This window comes from Odocoileus virginianus, chromosome 2 (genome assembly GCF_023699985.2).
Source record: "Odocoileus virginianus isolate 20LAN1187 ecotype Illinois chromosome 2, Ovbor_1.2, whole genome shotgun sequence".
Taxonomy (NCBI): Eukaryota; Metazoa; Chordata; class Mammalia; order Artiodactyla; family Cervidae; genus Odocoileus; species Odocoileus virginianus.
This window is the reverse complement of record NC_069675.1, coordinates 10,840,199-10,861,971: the sequence shown is the minus strand read 5'-3', so window position 1 is coordinate 10,861,971 and position 21,773 is coordinate 10,840,199. Positions and strand designations below refer to the sequence as shown.

Below are 21,773 nucleotides of genomic sequence, written 5' to 3'. Positions count from 1 at the left end.
TGGAACATAGTAATAAACTTAGAGGAAATGGAAAAATTGTGAACAGATAGGAAAAACCTCATATATGTTTGTAGGAGGAAAAAAATACAGTCTTATAATGATAAATTTTTAAAGTTGATCATGTAATAACTTAGGAATCAGATTTCTTCTGGGTCCTTCAGTTTTCTCTGAATTGCAGTTACTATCCATTGAATGCAAGATATAGAGGAAGGAGATTTACTGTCACCAAGCAAAAAGGGTTACGAGAAACCCTAATATGAAAAAGCACGATAATCTGTGACCATTAAATGGAAGGGAGATTGTTATTTGTTGGATTGTGTCCCCTCAACTTACGTACCTACACACATTTGAGTTTTTGACTTCTGTTTGATGTGTTGGAATATTTTGATTCTCATGTAGATCCAGGGCTTTAAATATACCTGTATACTTAAAGATTGCATATTTGTATCTTCAGCCTTTACTTCTTCAAAATTTGTTTGTATTTATTTTATTGTTTGTCATCCCTCTTCCTATCAATCAAAAATATTTAGAGGTTTGAGGGCCTTTTTATATTAATTGAAAGGATATAACACACAGGATCATAGCAAAATAAGCAGAAAGAAAAGAATGGTCAACAAATTTTTTAAAGTTTTATTTTATGATGGGAAATTATTGGAGTATGTTTGCATGAAGAGAGGAATCGTTCAGTAGGAAGGGAAAATGTGTGAAGGAAAGCAGGAAATCACGTATAGGAAAGAAATTATTAGAAAAAAAGGAATGAGATGGGAAAGCCTTTGATAGGTAGAGGGAGAGACAGCTTAAGTCATAAAATGAAAATCTGGGTTAGGTAATGGGGCTGTAGATCTTGGTAACAGGAGCTCCATCTCCTGCTCTTTGCTTACTAAAGTGGGAAATGAGGTCATCAGTTGAAAATGAGGAAGGAGAGTTCAGTAGTTCTGAGGAAAGGGTAAAGTAATCATTTTGGCCAGTCAGCTTGGCAGGAAATTATAGTAGAATTTCCAGGCAGGGCTGAGTGCCTTTGAGGTTTAGTGTTACCAATTAAAGCAAATGTTGTATGTTAATGCATATATATGAAATCTAGAAAAACTGGTATAGATGATCTTATTCACAGAGCAGAAATAGAGACACAGACATAGAGAACAAACATATGCATACCAAGGAAGAAGGGAGAGTGGTGAAATGAATTGGGAAATTGGGACTGATGTGTATATACTGTTGCTAAGTATAAAGTAAGCAACTAATGAGAACCTACTGTATAGCACAGGGAACTCGACTCAGTGCTCAGTGGAGACAATGCTCAGCACAGCATTGTAAGTCAGCCGTTCACCTGCGCTGTGCTCAGCCACGTCTGACTCCTTGTGACCCCACGGACTGCAGCCCACCAGGCTCCTCTGTCCTTGGGATTTCCCAGGCAATGAAACTGCAGTGGGTTGCCATTTCCTCCTCCAGGGGATCTTTCCAACCCAGGGATTGAACCTGTGTCTTTTGTGTCTCCTGCATTGACAGGCGGGGTTTTTTTTTTTTTTTTTTTTACCACCACTGTTGCCACCTGGGAAGCCAGATTTTTAAAATAAAAAAAAATCAACTATCCTCCAGTAAAAATTAATTTTAAAAAAATCTAAAGGAAATCTAGTCTGAGTGTGTGTTTTCTTCAGCAGTGTGCTATTGCTTGGATTAAGACAAGGAGAGGTTCAACTAGAACTCAGCTTTTGCCAGGCAGATAGGATGGTGGGGGGGGGAAGGGTAAGAAAGTCAGAAATGTTTGTGAAACAACGTTTTTAAAGATGACTGTGCACACTCATACTGTTCATGGGGTTCTCTTAGGCAAGAATACTGAAGTGGTTTGCCAGTCCCTTCTCCAGTGGACCACATTTTGTCAGAAGTCTCCACCATGACCTGTCTGTCTTGGGTAGTTTAATTGTCTTAGACAAGGCTGTGGTCCATGTGATCAGTTTGGTTAGTTTTCTGTGACTGTGGTTTTCAGTCTATCTGCCCTCTGATGGATAAGGATAAGAGGCTTATTGAAGCTTCCTGATGGGAGAGACTGACTGAGGGGGAAACTGTGTCTTGTTCTGATGGGTGGGGCCTTGCTCAGTGAATCTTTAATCCAGTTTTCTGTTGATGGGGGGCGCTGAATTCCCTGTTGTTTGACCTGAGGTGAAACTATGGTGGAGGCAATGAAGATAATGGCAACCTCCTTCAGAAGGTGCGTGCCCGCACTGCTGCAGTCAGTGCCCCCACCCTGCAGCAGGCCACCGCAGACCCACGCCTCTGCTGGAGACTCCTGGAGCTCATGGACAAGTCTGGGTCAGTCTCTTGTGGGGTCGCTGTTCAGTGGTGACTATGGCTCAGATCATGAGCTTAGTATTGCAAAATTCAGACTTAAATTGAAGAAAGTAGGGAAATACTAGACCATTCAAGTATGACCTAAATCAGATCCCTTACAATTATACAGTGGAAGTGACAAGTAGATTCAAGGGATTAAATCTGATAGAGTGCCTGAAGAACTATGGATGGACTGACAGAGGTTCATGACATTGTCCAGGAGGCAGTGATCAAGAGCATCCCCAAGAAAAAGAAGTGCAAACGGCAAAATGGTTGTCTGAGGAGGGGCTTACAAATAGCTGAGAAAAGAAGAAAAGTGAAAGGCAAAGGAGAAAAGGAAAGATATTCGCATCTGAATGCAGAGTTCCAGAGAATAGCAAGGAGAAATAAGAAAGCCTTCCTCAGTGATCAGTGCAAAGAAATAGAGGAAAACAACAGAATGGGAAAGACTAGAGCTCTCTTCAAGAAAAGTAGGGATACCAAGGGAACTTTTCATGTAAACATGGGCTCAATAAAGGACAGAAATGGTATGGACCTAACAGAAGCAGAAGATACTAAGAATAGGTGGCAAGAATACACAGAAGAACTGTATGAAAAGATCTTTATGACCCAGATAATCACGATGGTGTGATCACTCACACTCACCTAGAGCCAGACATCCTGGAATGTGAAGTCAAGTGGGCCATAGGAAGCATCACTACGAACAAAGCTAGTGGAGGTGATGGAATTCCAGTTGAGCTATTTCAAATCTTAAAAGATGATGCTGTGAAAGTGCTGCACTCAATATGTCAGCAAATTTGGAAAACTCAGCAGAAGCCACAGGACTGGAAAAGGTCAGTTTTCATTCCAATCCCAAAGAAGGGCAATGCCAAAGACTGTTCAAATTACTGCACAATTGCATTCACCTCACATGCTAGCAAAGTAATGCCCAAAATTCTCCAAGAGAGTTTTCAGCAATACGTGAACTGTGAACTTCCAGATGTTCAAGCTGGTTTTAGAAAAGGCAGAGGAACCAGAGATCAATTTGCCAACATCAGTTGGATCATCGAAAAAGCAAGAGAGTTCCAGAAAAACATCTATTTCTGCTTATTGACTATGCCAAAGCCTTTGACTGTGTGGATCACAACAAACTATAGAAAATTCTTCAAGAGATGGAAATACCAGACCACCTTACCTGCCTCCTGAGAAATCTGTATGCAGGTCAAGAAGCAACAGTTAGAACTGGACATGGAATAACAGACTGGTTCCAAATCGGGAAAGGAACACATCAAGGCTGTAAATTGTCACCCTGCTTATTTAACTTATATACAGAGTACATCATGTGAAATGCTGGGCTGGAGGAAGCACAAGCTGGAATCAAGATTGCCGGGAGAAATATCAGTAACCTCAGATATGCAGATAATATCACCTTTATGACAGGAAGCAAAGAAGAGCTAAAGAGTCTCTTGATGAAAGTGAAAGAGGAGAGTGAAAAGTTGGCTTAAAATTCAACATTCAGAAAACTAAGATCATGGTATCTGGTCCCATCACTTTATGGCAAATAGTTGGGGAAACAATGGAAACAGTGGCAAACTAATTTTGGGGGCTTCAAAATCACTGCAGATGGTGACGGCATCCTTGAAATTAAAAGATGATTGCTCCTTGGAAGAAAAGCTATGACAAACCTAGACAGCATATTAAAAAGCAGAGACATTACTTTGCTGACAAAGGTCCATCTAGTCAAAGCTATGGTCTTTCCTTTTGTCATTAAGGGATGTGAGTGTTAGACCATAAAGAAGGCTGAATGCCAAAGAATTGATGCTTTTGAACTGTGGCGCTGGCGAAGACTCTTGAGAGTCAGTCCCTTGGACTGCAAGGAGATCCAACCAGTCTGTCCTAAAGGAGATCAGTCCTGAATATTCATTGGAAGGACTGATGCTGAAGGTGAAACTCCAATACTTTGGCCACCTGCTGCGAAGAACTGACTCACTGGAAAAGACCCTGATGCTGGGAAAAATTGAAGGCGGGAGGAGAAGGGGATGACAGAGGATGAGATGGCTGGATGGCATCACCGACTTGATGGACATGAGTTTAAGTAAGCTCCGGGAGTTGGTGATGGACAGAGAAGCCTGGCGTGCTGCAGTCCATGGGGTTGCAAAGAGTTGGACATGACTGAGTGACTGAACTGAACTGATGAACACTTAAGAGTAGTGAAGAGGAAAATGCAGTTAATAAGTGTTACTCAGTCATGTCCACCAGGCTCCTCTGTCCATGGAATTTTTCCAGGCAAGAATACTGGTGTGGGTTGCCATTTGCTTCTCCAGGGGATCATCCTGACCTTGGGATCGATCCTGGGTCTCTTGCATTGCGGGCAGATCTTTACCAACTGGGCTACCAGGGAAGTGTAAATGTGATAGGATAATTGTCTTCTTAAGGTTGCACAATTATTGCAGTTTAGGAGCTAGAGTGATCTGTGGAGGTCAGAGTATGGACAGGAGAGCAAATGAATACATCTTTCATCTGTAGTGAGGAATAAACTATGGGACAAGGCTCAAACCCTGGTGGTCAGAGGGGCTAAGAGTTGAGCTGGGGACCCGAAATTTTGTTGTAGTGAGAATCCCAAGATGACTGCAGTTCCCTTGCTTTCAAACCTACTCATTGGCCCACTATCCCCTATTGAATTGAGTGCCCTCAAAAGAAAAAAAAAACATTCTCACATTCCTTTTTATTTTTCAAGTATGAAAAATGTATAAAGCATGTTTCCAATAGCAATTTGATGTTATGAATTTTACTAATTTATCTGACATGGATGGGATTGGTATATTTTGGAGTGTCAAAGGTCTGTTATCCGGTAAGCCATAGATGGATAGTGTTAATATTTTAGAATATTATTCTCCAATATTATTTTTCTCTGTATATTTATTTTTTTATAGCTGATATTAGGTAGTGGATAGTTGTGTATCCTTTTTTTTTTTTTTTAACGCTTACTCTTAAGTTTGTTTAGAGAATTTTAACTAATGGAAATAATCCTTTAAAGTTTTGTTGAAATTGTGAAATCTTCCTAAATTATAATATATATTTTTATATGTGGGTCATTTGGAAATTAAAAAAATTTGATTTGGTTGAGGAAGAAAATAAATATCAGTACATTATATATCTAAGCCTGTTGATAGCCATCAATATAATGTTATTGTCTCATTTTTTAAAACAGGTTAAAATCATTGTTTAACAAAAAATTTTGTTTGTATAATTAATGAAAAACTGCAAGTAGAAGAAACACAGTAAAGAGAAAAGCAGAAATAAGTTAGAAAGTAGAATTGTTACACTGAAGATAGAAAAAATGTATACATTCCTAACAAATCCAGTCAAGAAAAAAAAAACACATTAATGAAATAGACTTCATACAAACCTGTCAAAGCTTATGGAGTTGAACTGGAACTAAGAGGAAATCAAGCATGTTACAATAGTACCAACTATCAAAAAGGTTTCTGGATCTAATGAATTCACTGATGAAGTCTTTCATATTCATAAGGAAAATAAAATTTCCTTGTATAAAAAATATAGAACAAGGTTAGAGAACAAAAGCATTTAAAACTACTGATTAATCTTAATGAGTGAAAATGTTAAAGACTGCTATCAAATCTAATTAAAGGTCTCATCTACCATCTGCCTACTACTGTGAAGCTGTTACATTATGAAGAAATTTATTGCTGTATTTTATCAGATGTAACTGGGGAAAAATGATGCTCTAATGCTATTTGATCAAATTTCATTCCCATTCCTAATCAAATTATTTTAAAATGAAAATAAAGGAATACTTTAATAGCATGACAGGAAGAACATTCTTAATTATTAGCTAATACTAAATTTGTTTTTTAAATAACCAGATTTAAACAGAAAACGCCTATAAAACTTGTTACCATTAGTCTTTAGTTCAACTTTAGTTCAACGTTGCTACTTGGTGTGGTTTGTGTATTGGTGCCAGTCCATGAATTGCCTGTAGCTGTCAAGAAATAAAAAGAATTGAGAGGAAATGTTTAGAAACTTTTATAGCAAGTTGATGTTTTTTAGTACCAGAAAATGACACTTAGACATGTGTTTTGTATTTTGGGCTTATATACCTTTTCAGTTTCATTTTCCTAGTTGTTGTTTTTTTTTTTTTTTTTTTAACTAGTTTGTAAATTTATTTATTTTTTATTTACTTGTTACCTATTAATTTTTATTAGTATTTTAATAAAATGTTATTCTGTAATGAGTTGAAAGTAGGAAGAACTGATCCTTCCCATAGATATTTTGAGAGACATTGTTCTGAATTATGCCACTAATATAAGAGTTAACATTTGAAAGAGACAAATGTACCACTCACGACTCGTGAAACCACATGATGTTTTGCACCAAGAAGTCCACTAGAAACTAGTATTGCAAATAAGAGTTAGTAAAGTGGTCACATGTAGAGAATATTGTAGCTTTAGATTTGGAAATTTTTTTTCAGTTTTATTATCATATTGAAGGATTCGTCATGAAGAACCAAATTTATTGTTTTAATGATGAGAAGTAATATTAAAGAGTAGCAGAAATGCCAGTGGTTCAACATGTTAAAAGATGTGTAATAATGGGAAAAGGTAAAAAATCTTATTAATATTGTGAAAAATAGAGAACAGCTTTGATTTTTTAAAAATTTTGGTGAAAATGTGAAATAGGAAGCTATATGCTAATGTTAATGGACATTTTAATCTAAATGTTAATATGTATGGTAACTCAGTTAATGATTTAGCATATTTTCCTTTAAAATTCTTGTTTTAGAGAACAGAATCTTGGCATTGTCTTCCTCAAGAAATGGACTCATCCTACACCTTGAATACAGCCCAGACTGGGTTTAATGTGAGAGAGAAAGGGACTGAAGTAACTGACTTTGCCTCTTTGGAGGAAGGTATATTGACCCAATCAGAAAATAAAGGAAAGGATCCCAACAGAGACCTCTTATGTTCTCCATTGCTAGGTAATACCTCTCTATTTTTAGCTAGTAGTAATACCTCACATTTACAACATACATATGGGGGACTGCAAATCTTGCATCTAAATCCTTGAGTTGAGCTCTGTAGAACTGTACTCAAATGTATTAGCTTATTTCTGGTTTTTCACACTGGTCAGCTGGTCTCGTTTTGTTAAATATGCAATTGCTCCTCGTTTTATCATTCCCTATTGCTCTCAGAAGGCATAAAAAACTTTCTCTAATGGATATGCCCCCTCAGTCCTGACTTTGTGGAGTTTTTCTTGGGGGTAGCCATATGTTATCCTTTGACTACTTTTCTCAGCAATGGAGGCTCCATGGTGTATAAAAGCCAAACAAAAAACAAATATTCATGCTTACCTAATTAGATTCTTAAAACTAGTTAAGGCATATATTATTATCCGAAGTTTTTAGATCCAAACATTGAGATAAAGAGGTTAAATGACTTGTCTGAGGCAGATCTTCCTGCTTTCCTCTGTTTAATATGGAACTAATTTATTAGCTCTTTACAAAAGATAAACTTTAAGTCCTTTTCAAATCATTACTTTTGATTGTTACACATATATGGGAATGCTTAGGCAATATGGTAATTTCAATTTTTTTATGCCTAAATCGTAATTCAAATGTTTTGTTTTTCTTTCTGTTTTCTTCAGATTTTTATTTTCAAAAATTGAAGAAAATGCAACCACCACAGATTTTACAGTTAACCTTTGTCAAGGGTGTGGGATTCACCATGGAGGTGTCTTAACAGAATTTTGTAGAGGAGCATGAATTAGCAGTTAATCCAACAACTTCTTTTCAAATACAAATGCTATCCAAGTAAAAAGTGTCAGTGCCAATATATTCAATGATGTAGATCATCAAAGTCAATTTTAGTTTTTTATTTAAAGAAAGATGTTGACTAGAGTTAGAGTTCCCTTGTAAGAGGAGGTAACATTGATAGCATATGAAAGAAAAGACTTTGCTATGATCGGATATTTGAAGGACTGTCATGCTAAAGATGAAGCAACTTATTTTTCATTTATTCATTTATTTAGCAAATATCTAAGTGCCTATTGTGTGTTATATGCTAGGAATATATACAGGAAAGCTATGTTGTCTTTTGGAAAGACAGTACAATAAAAGGAAAATGATAGTACCATAGGATGAGTTGGATAATGGTCTAGAGCAGGGGTCTGCAAGCTACTAGTCACAGGCTGAAGCCTGATTTTGTACTGTCTGTGGGCTAAAAAAAGGTTTTACCATCTTTATAGGATTGTAAAAAACAAGTGAACAAAAGAATTACATGGGACAGAGACACCATGTGTGATCAACAAAGCCTGAAATATTTACTCGCTGACCTTTTATAGGAAATGTTTGCCAATTCCTAGTCTAGAGTTGAAAATGAGAGTACAAAACTTATAGGGAGGCTGTTTTCAACTAGTAGAGCCATTTAATAATGGAATATATTTAATAATAGCTAATAATGTTATATAGCTATATAACCAAAAAAAGTGAGCATTATGTCACAGCAAATAAGTGAAGTTCTCTAATAGAATAGTTTCAGCATTGGGTTGGAGATTCTGCTACATGGTTTGAGTTTTATAGCTCCAGTTTCTCAGTTACCATAGGTAAAATAGAACATTTTAATAATTAGATCAGATCCTGGGATCTGATGACCAAAGGAAATTTCATCATCGTGACTTTGTTAGGCTTGAATCCAGTCGTTGTAGAGTGAATCTCACCAGTGGCAAATGTCATGATGATGACTGGGGCCAGAACGGTTAGATATTTCAAAAAAGAGTATCCAGGCCATCAACAGTTGCCCAAGTGTGAGGAAATGTGGGGTCTTTGTTTAAAAATCTTCACAGTTCTTAGAGGAATGAAAGATTTCTGTTATGAAGGTTTAACACTGAGCCAGAGCCAAGGAAGAATTGTACCAATTAGTCCTTGGTGGTAAATGTTACTGTTATCGTTCAGTTTCTCATTTTTGATTAATCCATTTAATAAATAAATAATTGTATTCTGAGTGCCTACTAAGTGTAGGAGGTACTTTGTAGCAGGTATTTTGCTAAGCACTGAGGATATAGCTCTGAATAAAGCAGACATGGAATTGGTTATCTAAGTGGGAAGCAGACAGACTGAAGATTAAAACAAGAGTGTGACAGTTATGATAGGGAAGGAATGCAGTATTATTATAGGCATTGTGAAATCAAGAAGGTATCCTGTAGTCACAGTATTACATTCATATTTAAAGAACATTTCAGTTTTAGCAAAACATCACTTGTCTAGTTAAATTAATATGAAATAGAAAACTATTGGTTTTATAGATTTGTTTCTGCTAGTGTTTAATTTTTTGTTTTTGTAATTGTATAAATACTATAAGGAATAAGGAGTTTATACCTAGTTGTACATATTTAGGGATGTTAGAACTTATTTAAGGGGACATTCAGGTATTCACAAGCATTTTTTTCCCCTTGGCCATAGGATTTCCTTGACACACTTTAAAATTACTGAGAGCTTTTGTTGATGTGGCTTATTGATGTTTTCCAATATTTGAAATTATTAAAACTGAAAAACTTTAAAAATGAGTTTATCAATTCATTCAAAAGTAGCAACTCCGTTGATGTTATTAATTAATGTGGTTTATTAGAAAAATAACTGTTTCCAAATCAAAAATATTTAGAAGACTAATGTTATTTTCCTTAAAAATATGTAATATTAGAAGACTGACTTATTAGAAGACAAACAGGTTCTGATATCTGCTTCTGCCTTCAGTATGTTGCTCTATCATATGTGATGTAGCTTCTGGGAAATTCCATGGTATCCTTATGAGATAATGAGAGTGAATAAAGCAAATGATATGTTAATATTATTTTGATTATCACTTTGACCCAGGCATCTTCTGGGAGTACTTTAAGGATGTCTGGGAGCCTGTGAACCACACTTCGATGTAAGATGGAAAGAAACAATCATAATTGTCAGGAGCATTTGCTAAAAAATCTAGTGTTTCGGTCTAGGTTGTACTCTGGCATATAAGCTATTTGAATGTGAACAGATTACTTAATATTTTTTAAGTTTTATGATCATGTTTCCTCATCTATAAGATGACTATAATAATACCTATACTTCAAGGTTGTGATGAGGATTAAATAAAATATTGTATGTTAAGTGCCTACATCTTGTTGTTGTTTAGTCGCTCAGTTGTGTCTGATTCTTTGCGACCCCATAGACTGTAGACAGACTGTAGTTCTTCTGTCCATGGTATTTTCCCGGTAAGATTGCTGGAGTGGGTAGCCATTTTCTTCTCCAAGCTTGGATCTTAATAAATGGTATTTGCTGCTCTTGTTACATTATCATACTAATGCTTGTAGAAACTTCTAGATGGCAACATTTAGGTTCTTTAAAATATTATATAAGCTAAGCAGTTAATTATCAGCATTCCCAACATTTTTATATTTGAAACTTTGCAGTCCTACAGGACAATTTTGCTTCTCCTGATTTGCCTTTGCTGACATGTTTGACAGAACGTCAAGAGTTTGGGCCTGATTCCTTATTTCATCAAAGCGAACTAGATTTTGCACCTCTGAGGTAGGATAATTTTTTTTGTACTTGCCTATAACCTTTTTACTCTTTCTTTTCTTGTTGTAAGTTGTTACTAAATTAATGACTTCTAGTGAGACTTTGGGGTGATGTTCTCAGTACACACTCTGAAGGTAACAAGGCCTTAAGACAATGTACATGTTAATTTGGCAGAATAACATGTGGAAAGATGAGGCAGGGGAGTGTAGTTTATTTAAAAATAATTTCTAATGTATTCTAGCACATTAGGCATATTTTAGTTTAGAAAGCACCCTCGATTTTCTTTTTTTTTTTTTTCTACCTCATAAGACATTTTTTAATGTCTTTATATGTTTATTGGTCATTTTTAAATGTATTTATTTTTTTTTTGTTTTTTTTTTTTGTTTTTTTTTGTTTTTTTTTTCCATTTATTTTTATTAGTTGGAGGCTAATTACTTTACATCATTACAGTAGTTTTTGTCATACATTGAAATGAATTAGCCATGGACCTCGATTTTCTTCTTTACATATCTGCTGATTTGCTGTCCATCAGTCCACTCCCATTCTGTAAAAAGTATTCATTTCATGGTCACTAGCTTGTTTGGCATTTTCATTTTTGTCAGCCAATATTGAGTGAACCTAGTTATCTCTCTTTCCTGTGTAGGAGGTGCAGATAGTAAGTAATAAAGTAGCATGATTTTTCTAATAGATGTATCTAAAGTTATTCCAAATGAATGTCTTTTAGTCATCATGAGAGATAAGTCTCGAATTCTTCAAATCGTGTTTGGAATTATCCAAGAATAAAAGACAACATAAATGAAAAACTATAAGTGTTTACAGAGTTAAAAACCTCTGCCCTTATGCTGTGTTTTACTTTAAAATTACTTTGATGAAAAGTGTTCTGTACACAGTAGTTAGCCAATGATTAGGTTATGTTTTGTTTGAAGAGTAGATCACTTAAATGGTTTTTAAGAACATAATAACTAGTAAAAGAATTAATGCGTGTTAAATGAGTATTAAATTATGATAGTTAATAAACTGCATATTTTTAAATGGTAAAGTTTGAAATTTTCATTTAAAGAATCATCTTTGGGGCATAGTATTGTTTTGAGAGAAGCCTGAGAAAATATCAGGTCATAGGATGGTAGTTCACCTTCTGTCTACAAAAAATTTGCTGTATTCAATCATCAGACACTCTAAAGGAATTTGAAATTAGAACTTTTTTCAACGTACTTTTCAAATAACCTCAATTTTAGTAACATCAGTTTTGCATTTTTTTCATTTTAGTATTTAAAATAAAATGTTTTTAATGTGTTATTTATTTATTTTTAACTGTATATTTTCAGGGGAATTCCTGGTAAGTCTGAAGACACTGAATGGTTTTCTCGACCGTCGGAAGTTAGTGAAGCTTTATTCCAGGCAGCCTCAGAAGTAGCTTCAGACTTAGTTAACAGTTGCTTTAGTCTATCTCAGCACCCACTTAGAGGTAGTACAGCTGTTAAGTCTCAGCACTCTTTATTCACTCCTGGACAAGGGACTAAAGAAGAGACTGTTTCATCTAATACACTTGATGATCTGAAAACCTGCAAAGACTCTGGTAATTATGGTGCTGTTTATTCATATATGTCATGGGAGACACAAGAAGTTATGCAGGAGCCAACAACCAATTTAGCTGATAAAGATCAAGTTTCTTTTTCAACTGCATCTGATATAAGTGATGAATACATAAATCCTAAAGGAAGTGACAGTTTTGATGCTTCTTATTTGTATGCACAGTATGGGAACCAAGGAACTTTACAACAATCAGAAAAATATTTAGCCAGTAAGGACCATGATTCTTATTCAGATTCATCTGACACAATTGATAGAAATAAAATTCCTAAGGAAAGTGACAATTTCTCTTTTTCAAATATGCCACCGAGCAAGCAGGGAGCTTCACACCATCCAGAAATATGTCTGATCAGTAAGGATCATGTTTCTTTTCCACATGAAGTTGCTCCTCATTTTAATAATAAAACGCCACATTCTTTCTGGCGTTGTTTGTTGGGATCAGGAGGAAGCGAGGTTCCCTCGATGTCTGATAGTCATTATTTTGAGAGTGTGTGTTTAAGGGGTCCTGTTGAGAATGAGGTGAAACAAAAGGTGGATTCTTTGGAGAGTTATAAAAGAAATGAAGAGGATCTGGGGAAAGGATTATCTCAATGTTTTGAATTAAAGGAGAATAGAAATACTTTAGTGTTTTCAGGGGTGCATCCCAGATCTTCAGGAATACAATATATTGAGAATGTTGTAGTTCCTGATAATTCTGTAGAAGTTTCAGAAGCACATATACTCTCCCGGGGGCTTGATACCTCTACGATGGAGATTTCTGCTGGTCCTCTTCAGACTGTTAAATCCAACTCAAATGAGACATCAGAACAACTGTATTTTCAAGAAGAAAGAAACCAAGAGGCAACTTCTGTTTTTGGTGGGAAAAATGTTGATGCTACGGAAAATGTAGCTTTTCAGGCAGTTATTGCCTCTATTGAACCTTCCAAGAAAGAGAGTACAGTAAATGAAATCCAAACTGACATCAGCAAATCTTTAACAAATGACCGCCAAGAAAGTGAACCAAAAAGTCCAGATCCTTCCCTGTTAAATTATGATGAAAACCTTTCCTTTGATAAAGTTAATCATCCACGCTATCAGTCTACTCCTGGGGTGTTTGAATCAGGAGCTTCAGAACCATTGTATAAAGAAGATGATGGTGCTAGCTCCCTGTACTGGCGTCAGAATTTAAAGTCGGTCCCCAGTGCTCCACAGGAAGTAGTCATTGAGCCACTTCCTCTTAGCCCAGAGCTTAAGTCATCATCTTCTTTAAGTGGGAAATCTCTCAGACAGGCTGTTGGTCTTGGCAAAACATGGTCAACTTTATTTCAGTATGGTATAGACAATGAACAGTTTCTTCCCATTGGGAAGATAAAGTCTGTTTCTGCTCTTGACCTTGCAGAGAAGTTAGGATCTTCAAACATTATTTACCCAATGAAAGTATGGACTTCAGATTCTTTGGTTTCACAAGATTTAAAGCAGCACACCTTTGAAGAAGTTGCAGATTCCTCAAACTGTGTTTTGGGTAAGAATGTAAACTCTAGTTACATCACTGAAGGTCCATCTGCAGCTGTAGGAAGCAGCTTTTCAGCAAACTTGGTGGCATGTGATGCAAAGTCACAAGGTGCTTTACCAATGGTCAGTAATGCACCATTAATTGCAGTTGGCCAAAAGACATTGCTGAAAGCTGATACAGGCCAAGGTGAAATTCCTCGGCCTTTGGGAGCCAAGTCCAGGTTTACTATACATACAATTATGCAAAATGACTCCTATTTTGTAGAGGGCCTGCAGGGGAAGGCTGAATCTGACACCTGTACTCTGGATGATGATACTGAATGCTGTAGCGTAGATGAAAATGCTGTTGTATGCAGTAAAAGACAAGAGGTGAGACAATAAAATGAGTACTGGGGAGAGACATGGTCTTTTTCATTATTGTTTTAGAAAACAGTATTGTTTGTTTTTATTTTTACTTTTTACTGTTTCCCAGATATGTGACCAAGGTGACTTGACTGGTGAGTGCGTTGAGGTAGCAGGTTTAGAAAATTTGCTTGATGATCTAGAGATTTGTGACAGCTCCCTGCACTGGCAGTCTACTGTACAGCTACTATCTAAGGAAGACAGCAGTTTTGAAGATTCTGTAAGTCTTTCTGTTTGACATTTCTTATATGGTGGGGAAAGAAATTTTAGTTGAAAAACGGGGATGAGAATAAAGGGCTACTTATATCCTCTGATACCAAATTGCGATGTGTAATCTAGTTTTCATCTGATATCCAGGAGTATGCTACATTAATTTATTAGAGGTTGGCATAAAAGAAATGTTTGTGTTTTGTAGACCATGAGATTCAGTAAGTTCTATGGTGTTTTGGGAAAATAGGCCAGCCTTTGGAGCATCCAGGCCTTTCATCTTGAAATGTCTTAACTCTCTCAAATTGTGCCAGCAAGAACCTCTGGGGTGGTGTTAAGAGTAAACACATTCATGGAGATACTCAACTGTGCTTTTTTCACCCACTGGCCTTCAGTGTAACCGCCCTTGGAATAGGCCCTGAAATATTCGGGTATTTCTCTTTAGAAGCCCCTGAAAGATTTTAATTTCAGAGATATCTTAAAGTCAAAATTTTGTTTTATACAAGGCTTGATTTGCTTGGATCCTTGAATCTTTTGGCTTTAATGGTTCTCTGGTCCCATTGCCCATCTGGTTTTGTCTGATACTGTCAGTCCCACCCTGAGTCCTGTTACCTGATAATGTATCCTTACATTCTATTGGTCATTAAATATAGTTAGGTCATACATATGGTGCACTTAATGTTATTTTTGTTTTCCTGTTTTCCCATGTAATATGTCATTGGAAAGCTGCTAGTTAGAGTTGCAATTATATTTTGACCTGTAGGTTTGGGTACTTAAAAAGAAAAAAATGAACAATAATATTGTGATGAGCTTTTCCTTTTATTTCAGTTTATTGAATTTATTTACAGATAGTAGAATTTATTTATAGGTAGTTTTATTTTCTTCAACATTCTAGACATTGTTTACTTCTAATTTTCAATTTAATAACAATGGGGATGAAAATGATAGCTAACATTTTGTGCTCAAATAACTGTGCTAAGAGGTTTACTTTATATCTGATACCTCAATTCATTTAATCCTTTGGTCAGTCCTATCAGGTAGGATTATAGAGATACCAAGGGAACATTTCCCTTGATACCAAAGATGGGCCAATACCAAAGATGGGCTCAATAAAGGACAGAAATGGTATGGACCTAATAGAAGCAGAAGATACTAAGAAGAGGTGGCAAGAATATACAGAAGAACTGTACAAAAAGATCTTTATGACCCAGATAATCACGATAGTGTGATCACTCACACTCACCTAGAGCCAGACGTCCTGGAATGTGAAGTCAAGTGGGCCATAGGAAGCATCACTACGAACAAAGCTAGTGGGGGTGATGGAATTCCAGTTGAGCTATTTCAGATCTTAAAAGATGATGCTGTGAAAGTGCTGCACTCAATATGTCAGCAAATTTGGAAAACTCAGCAGAAGCCACAGGACTGGAAAAGGTCAGTTTTCATTCCAATCCCAAAGAAAGGCAATGCCAAAGAATGCTCAAACTACTGCAGTTACACTTACCTCACACGCTAGTAAAGAAATGCTCAAAATTCTTCAAGCCAGGCTGCAACAATACGTGAACTGTGAACTTCCAGATGTTCAAGCTGGTTTTAGAAAAGGCAGAGGAACCAGAGATCAATTTGCTAACATCCACTGGATCATCAAAAAAGCAAGAGAGTTCCAGAAAAACATCTATTTCTGCTTTATTGACTATGCCAAAGCCTTTGACTGTGTGGATCACAACAAACTATAGAAAATTCTTCAAGAGATGGAAATACCAGACCACCTTACCTGCCTCCTGAGAAATCTGTATGCAGGTCAAGAAGCAACAGTTAGAACTGGACATGGAACAACAGACTGGGTCCAAATAGGAAAAGGAGTACATCAAGGCTGTAAATTGTCACCCTGCTTATTTAACTTATATGCAGAGTACATCATGAGTAACACTGGGCTGGAAGAAGCACAAGCTGGAATCGAGATTGCTGGGAGAAATAGCAATAACCTCAGATATGCAGATGACACCACCCTTATGGCAGAAAGCGAAGAAGAACTAAAGAGCCTCTTGATGAAAGTCTCTTGATGAGAGTGAAAAGTTGGCTTAAAACTCAACATTCAGAAAACTAAGATCATGGCATCTGGTACCATCACTTCATGGCAAGTAGATGGGGAAACAGTGGCTGACTTTATTTTTCTGGGCTCCAAAATCACTGCAGATTGTGACTGCAGCCATGAAATTAAAAGACGCTTACTCCTTGGAAGGAAAGTTATGACTAACCTGGACAGCATATCAAAAAGCAGAGACATTACTTTGTCAACAAAGGTCCATCTAGTTAAGGCTATGGTTTTTCCAGTGGTCATGTATGGATGTGAGAGTTGGACTATAAAGAAAGCTGAGCTCCGAGGAATTGATGCTTTTGAACTGTGGTGTTGGAGAAGACTCTTGAGAGTCCCTTGGACTGCAAGAAGATCCAGCCTGTCCATCCTAAAGGAGATAAGTCCTGGGTGTTCATTGGAAGGACTGATGCTGAAGCTGAAACTTCAATACTTTCGCCACCTGATACGACGAGCTGACTCATTTGAAAAGACCCTGATGCTGGAAAAGATTGAGGGCAGGAGGAAAAGAGGATGACAGAGGATGAGGTGGTTGGATGGCATCACCGACTCGATGGACATGGGTTTGGGTGGATTTCAGTAGTTGGTGATGAACAGGGAGGCCTGGCAGTTTATGGGGTTGCAAAGAGTCCGACATGACTGAGTGAATGAAAACTGAACTGATTATCATCCCCATTTTACGATTGATATTTAGAGGGTTAAGGAACTTGCTGATAAATCATTTAGCAAGTAGGGGAACTAGTATTTGAAACTAACCTGTATGTATACTTAATGAATATACCATAAACTGCCTCCCTGTTTAACTGTTCTTCAGTGACACCAAAGCCAAGATTTTGCATTATTTTGGCAAGAATGAAGGTCAAAGTTAGTTTTAATAAGAATGAGAAGCAAAATATCAATTTTAAACTTAGAGTTTCTTTTTGTTCTTTTTCTTTCAGTTTTATTGAGGTATAATAAGTTTAAGGGATACAGTGTAATGACTTGACTTATATACGTCATGAAATGATTACCACGGTAGTTTAGTGAACACCCATCATTTCATAAAGATAAAAAATTAAAGAAATAGAAAAAATTTTTTTCCTATTATTAGAAATCTTAGGATTTACTCTTTTAAAATAGCACTGTTAATTATATTTAAACTTGAGTTTTATATATAAAACTTGAATTTTTTTTATTAGAACTACTTTTGTAATTTATGTCAACTTTTCACATAGATAAAGTCTATTTGAAGACATACGATATATATTTATTTAGTTAATAGTGATGTGCTGAGATTAACTCTGACACAATACCAAATTTTATTTGCCCTTAACTGTAACTTGAAGTATATATTTTTTAGTCCAGGGAGGGTGCTCTTTTCTATGTTGACTTTCATTCTTAGGTCTCTACTATGGTCTGGGACTTATATAATGCTAAATATTAGAGAAGCAATGAGTAATGGTAATCATCTTTCTACGTGGCTCGACTTGCTCTCAGTAGGTTTGCCTACTTTTTAGTTTCTTCCTTATTCTCATCTATGTCTCAGAAGAGTCGTTCATACTTGTTTGTCTCACTTTGATACCTATCCATCATTCTCTGAATGACTATTTGGGTATCCACTTATGTATGATGTAGGTTGGGGCTATGAAGAGAGTGTGGAGAATTGTAGTGAGATTGTAGTGACTTGTTCACTACATCCATGTTCAGTTACTTTGTTAGCCTTGTACCTTGGTCAAATGATTTTGGAGGATCATTCTCCTTCCTTGTCTACATAAAGAAATAAGCAGTAATAATCAACCTCAAATATTGTTATATTGAATGGGGTAAGGTATATATTATGTATATAGTGTCTGGCTGGTAGTTCCCTTTAATTTAGTGAAATCAGATCAGGCTATTACCAGGAGTTGCCTATTCTAATTTGTTGTTTTGTTCTTTCTCTTGCCTTGTTCCTAGAAGCATATTGCATTCTTTTAGCCTCTATAATAAAATACTGTTTTAGTATTCCTTATTTCAGCCATATTAACTCTTAACTATTACTTAAGGTTGACTCCTTAGATCTCTTTCCTTTTTGTCTTGTTGGTTCCCTATCCATCCCATGGACTTCCCTGTTAGCTCAGAAGGTAAAGAATCTGCCTACAGTGCAGGAAACTGGGTTCGATTGCTGGGTGGGGAAAATCCCCTGGAGAAGGAAATGGCAACCCACTCCATTAGTCTTACCTGGAGAATCCCATGGACCGAGGAGCCTAGTGTGCCACAGTTCATGGGGTCACAAAGAGTCTGACAAAACTGAATGACTAACATTTATCTTAATCTTAAATTAAGATTTAAATGCTTTTCTCTGTGTGAATGGTTATCACATCCATTTTTAGACCCTAATATTTTGCCTACATAGACCCATATACTATACTGTATGACATTTTGTTGTGAATATTCCCATCATCTCAAATTTACCTTGCCCAAATCAGAATAACTTATCTTTTTTCTAAAGTCAGAGTGACTTACAGATTTTCTGTTCTTCTAGAGGTGTTAACATTTCTTGGTTTCTTTATTGTCATTGATTCTATCTTCATTGTTGATTATAAACTAGGAAATAAACCAATCTTGATTTTTTTCCCTCCTAACTCCCCTATTTTTAGTGATAAATATCTGTTGATCTCTTAAATATGTCCCATCTTTTTCATTCTACATTTTCTTTTTTATTACCTACTCTAATATCCATATATTTTGAAGCTTTGAAATTTGAAGTCAAAATTGGGATAGAAATCGTTTTCCCTGTGTTTAGAAGCTTTAGGGGGAAACTGCTATTAAACACAGTGTGCACACACTTGTATTCATCTATCACATATGTGATATATACAGTTGACCTTGAACAAGGTGTGAATTAGGGGCACTGAAAATCCATAGTTGGCCTCCTGTATCCCCAATTCCACCAAATCCAGGATTCTTCCACAGCCACAGATTCATCCAATCTTGGATCATGTGTAGTACTGTAGTATTTACTGTTGAAAAAAAAAATCCGAAGATGGTGGCGGCGGCCCGCTTGGGCTGGGGAGCTGCTGCCTCGGGGCTGCGGAGGCAATTCTGTCATGTGACGGATCCATATACAATTAAGAAACAGCTTCTGCATCAGTTTGTCCAAAGACCGCTTTTCCCACTCCCTGCAACCTTATGTAACACAGTGAGATACGTTTATTCAAACACAAGATACCCCAAATCCCAACAGTTTAAAGTTTATTCCAGGAAAACCAGTTCTTGAGACAAGAACCATGGATTTTCCCACACCAGCTACGGCATTTCCCTCCCCTCTGGCTAGGCAGTTATTTAGGATTGAGGGAGTAAAAAATGTCTTTTTTGGACCAGATTTCATCACTGTCACAAAGGAGAATGAAGAATTAGACTGGAATTTACTGAAACCAGATATCTATGCTACTATTATGGATTTCTTTGCATCTGGCTTACCTTTAGTTACTGAGGAAACACCTTCAGGAGAAGCAGGACCTGAAGATGATGATGAAGTTGTGGCAATGATTAAGGGATTGTTAGATACTAGAATACGGCCAACTGTGCAGGAAGATGGAGATGTAATCTATAAAGGCTTTGAAGATGGCATCGTACAGCTGAAACTCCAAGGTTCTTGTACCAGCTGCCCCAGTTCAATCATTACTCTGAAAAATGGAATTCAGAACATGCTGCAGTTTTATATTCCAGAAGTAGAAGGCGTAGAGCAGGTTATGGATGATGAATCAGATGAAAAAGAAGCAAACTCACCTTAAACTCATTTGAGTTTTCTGTGGGCCCATCATATGTACTAAGCTTTTATTATTAATCTGCTAAGCAATTTAGGATTAATAAAATATGTCCCTTCTTCAGAGAATGATAAAAAAAAAGAAAGAAAAAAAAAATCCATGTATAAGTGGACCAGTACAGTTTAAACCTATGCTGTTCAAGGGTCAACTGTACATTAGTGAGCTGTGTGTCTCCTTCAGCAGTAGGAGAGTTGTAAACTAAGAACTTTGTGTTATGTTTAGAGCAGGATTTCTCCACGTTATTGGTTTGGGGTTGGCTAATTCTTTGTTGTGTGGGGCTGTTCTGTGCATTTTAGTATGTTTAGTAACATCCCTGGCCTCTTATGTGCTGAATGTCAGTAGCATTACCTCCACTAAAGTTCGGACAGAGAAAAATGTCTCCAGGCATTGCCACATGTTCCTTAGTGGGGGAGGTGAGGGAGTATAAAATCTTCCCCAGTTGAGAACCATGGGTCTAGAGAAACGATATAGGCAGTAAAAGTAGAATTATTTATTTTCATGTTTGCAAACTTCATAAGAATGTTTGTTACTACACAATGAAAAAAACTTTCATAAAGAGGATAGAAAAATTTCAGACTCCATCCTGGGAGGACAGCACTGAAATAATATTTTAGGAAAATAAACCTAAAAGTGGTATGTTGTTTTTATATGAGAGTATATGTATACTCATATATTAATATATGGCAGTATATTTTGTGAAGAGTTGTATATATTTATGTACCAACATCACTAATAATAGTTTCTAATTTCTTTTTTAGCAAGGACTTGCTGGAATGCCATGAAACTTCAGGAACTTCTTTTTCAGCATTTAACTTTTATTTCATCAATTTATATTTCCTACTTTCTTTGTTTCAAGAAATTTGAGGACTTATGTTTTTTGGTAACTGATCACAGATCCAGTTCTTTGGTGCTTTTATTTTTCTTCTAAACATTTGTGGATTTCTTGAAAATATTTCTGTTCTCACTTCTTTCCTTACCCTAGCATATCTTTCCTACTTAAGGGGAAAAAAAATCCTTGAGCTTGTCAAGAATATTACAATATTCAAATCCTGCAGTGTTCATACAATTATTGTTAGGATCAAACTTCTGAGTGATAGAACACTATTACGTCTCTTATCTGTAATATTCAGTACAGGTTGACTTGAAAACCCTCAATAATTTGTAGAGCCTTCTTGGAATTAACCAAATAAGATATGACAATATATATGAATTCAAGAGAATTAAGAGTATGATCTTAAGGAACTGGTATAACTGTTTAGCATTCATTTTCATAAAAATGAGGTTTATTTTTTAGTAGATGAAGTCTGAAATTAATCTTCCTCTTTTTTCA

The 21,773-nt window shown here is 36.3% G+C and overlaps 1 protein-coding gene and 1 pseudogene across 8 annotated transcripts in view; both read left to right on the top strand.

The window, feature by feature from the left end:
- Positions 1 to 21,773, top strand: part of ALMS1 (ALMS1 centrosome and basal body associated protein) — a 200,220-nt gene that overhangs the window by 33,479 nt on the left and 144,968 nt on the right. For 5 of the 8 annotated variants that reach the window (XM_020883328.2, XM_020883326.2, XM_020883329.2 and 2 more), the window contains 4 exons: positions 7,108 to 7,303; positions 10,768 to 10,885; positions 12,202 to 14,326; positions 14,430 to 14,579. In XM_020883328.2, coding sequence (XP_020738987.2) covers positions 7,108 to 7,303; positions 10,768 to 10,885; positions 12,202 to 14,326; positions 14,430 to 14,579 — 2,589 coding nt within the window. The remainder of the gene's footprint in view (positions 1 to 7,107; positions 7,304 to 10,767; positions 10,886 to 12,201; positions 14,327 to 14,429; positions 14,580 to 21,773) is intronic. The other 3 variants (XM_020883334.2, XM_020883333.2, XM_020883330.2) reach the window with 3 other exon arrangements.
- Positions 14,600 to 21,770, top strand: LOC139038062 (NFU1 iron-sulfur cluster scaffold homolog, mitochondrial pseudogene; annotated as a pseudogene).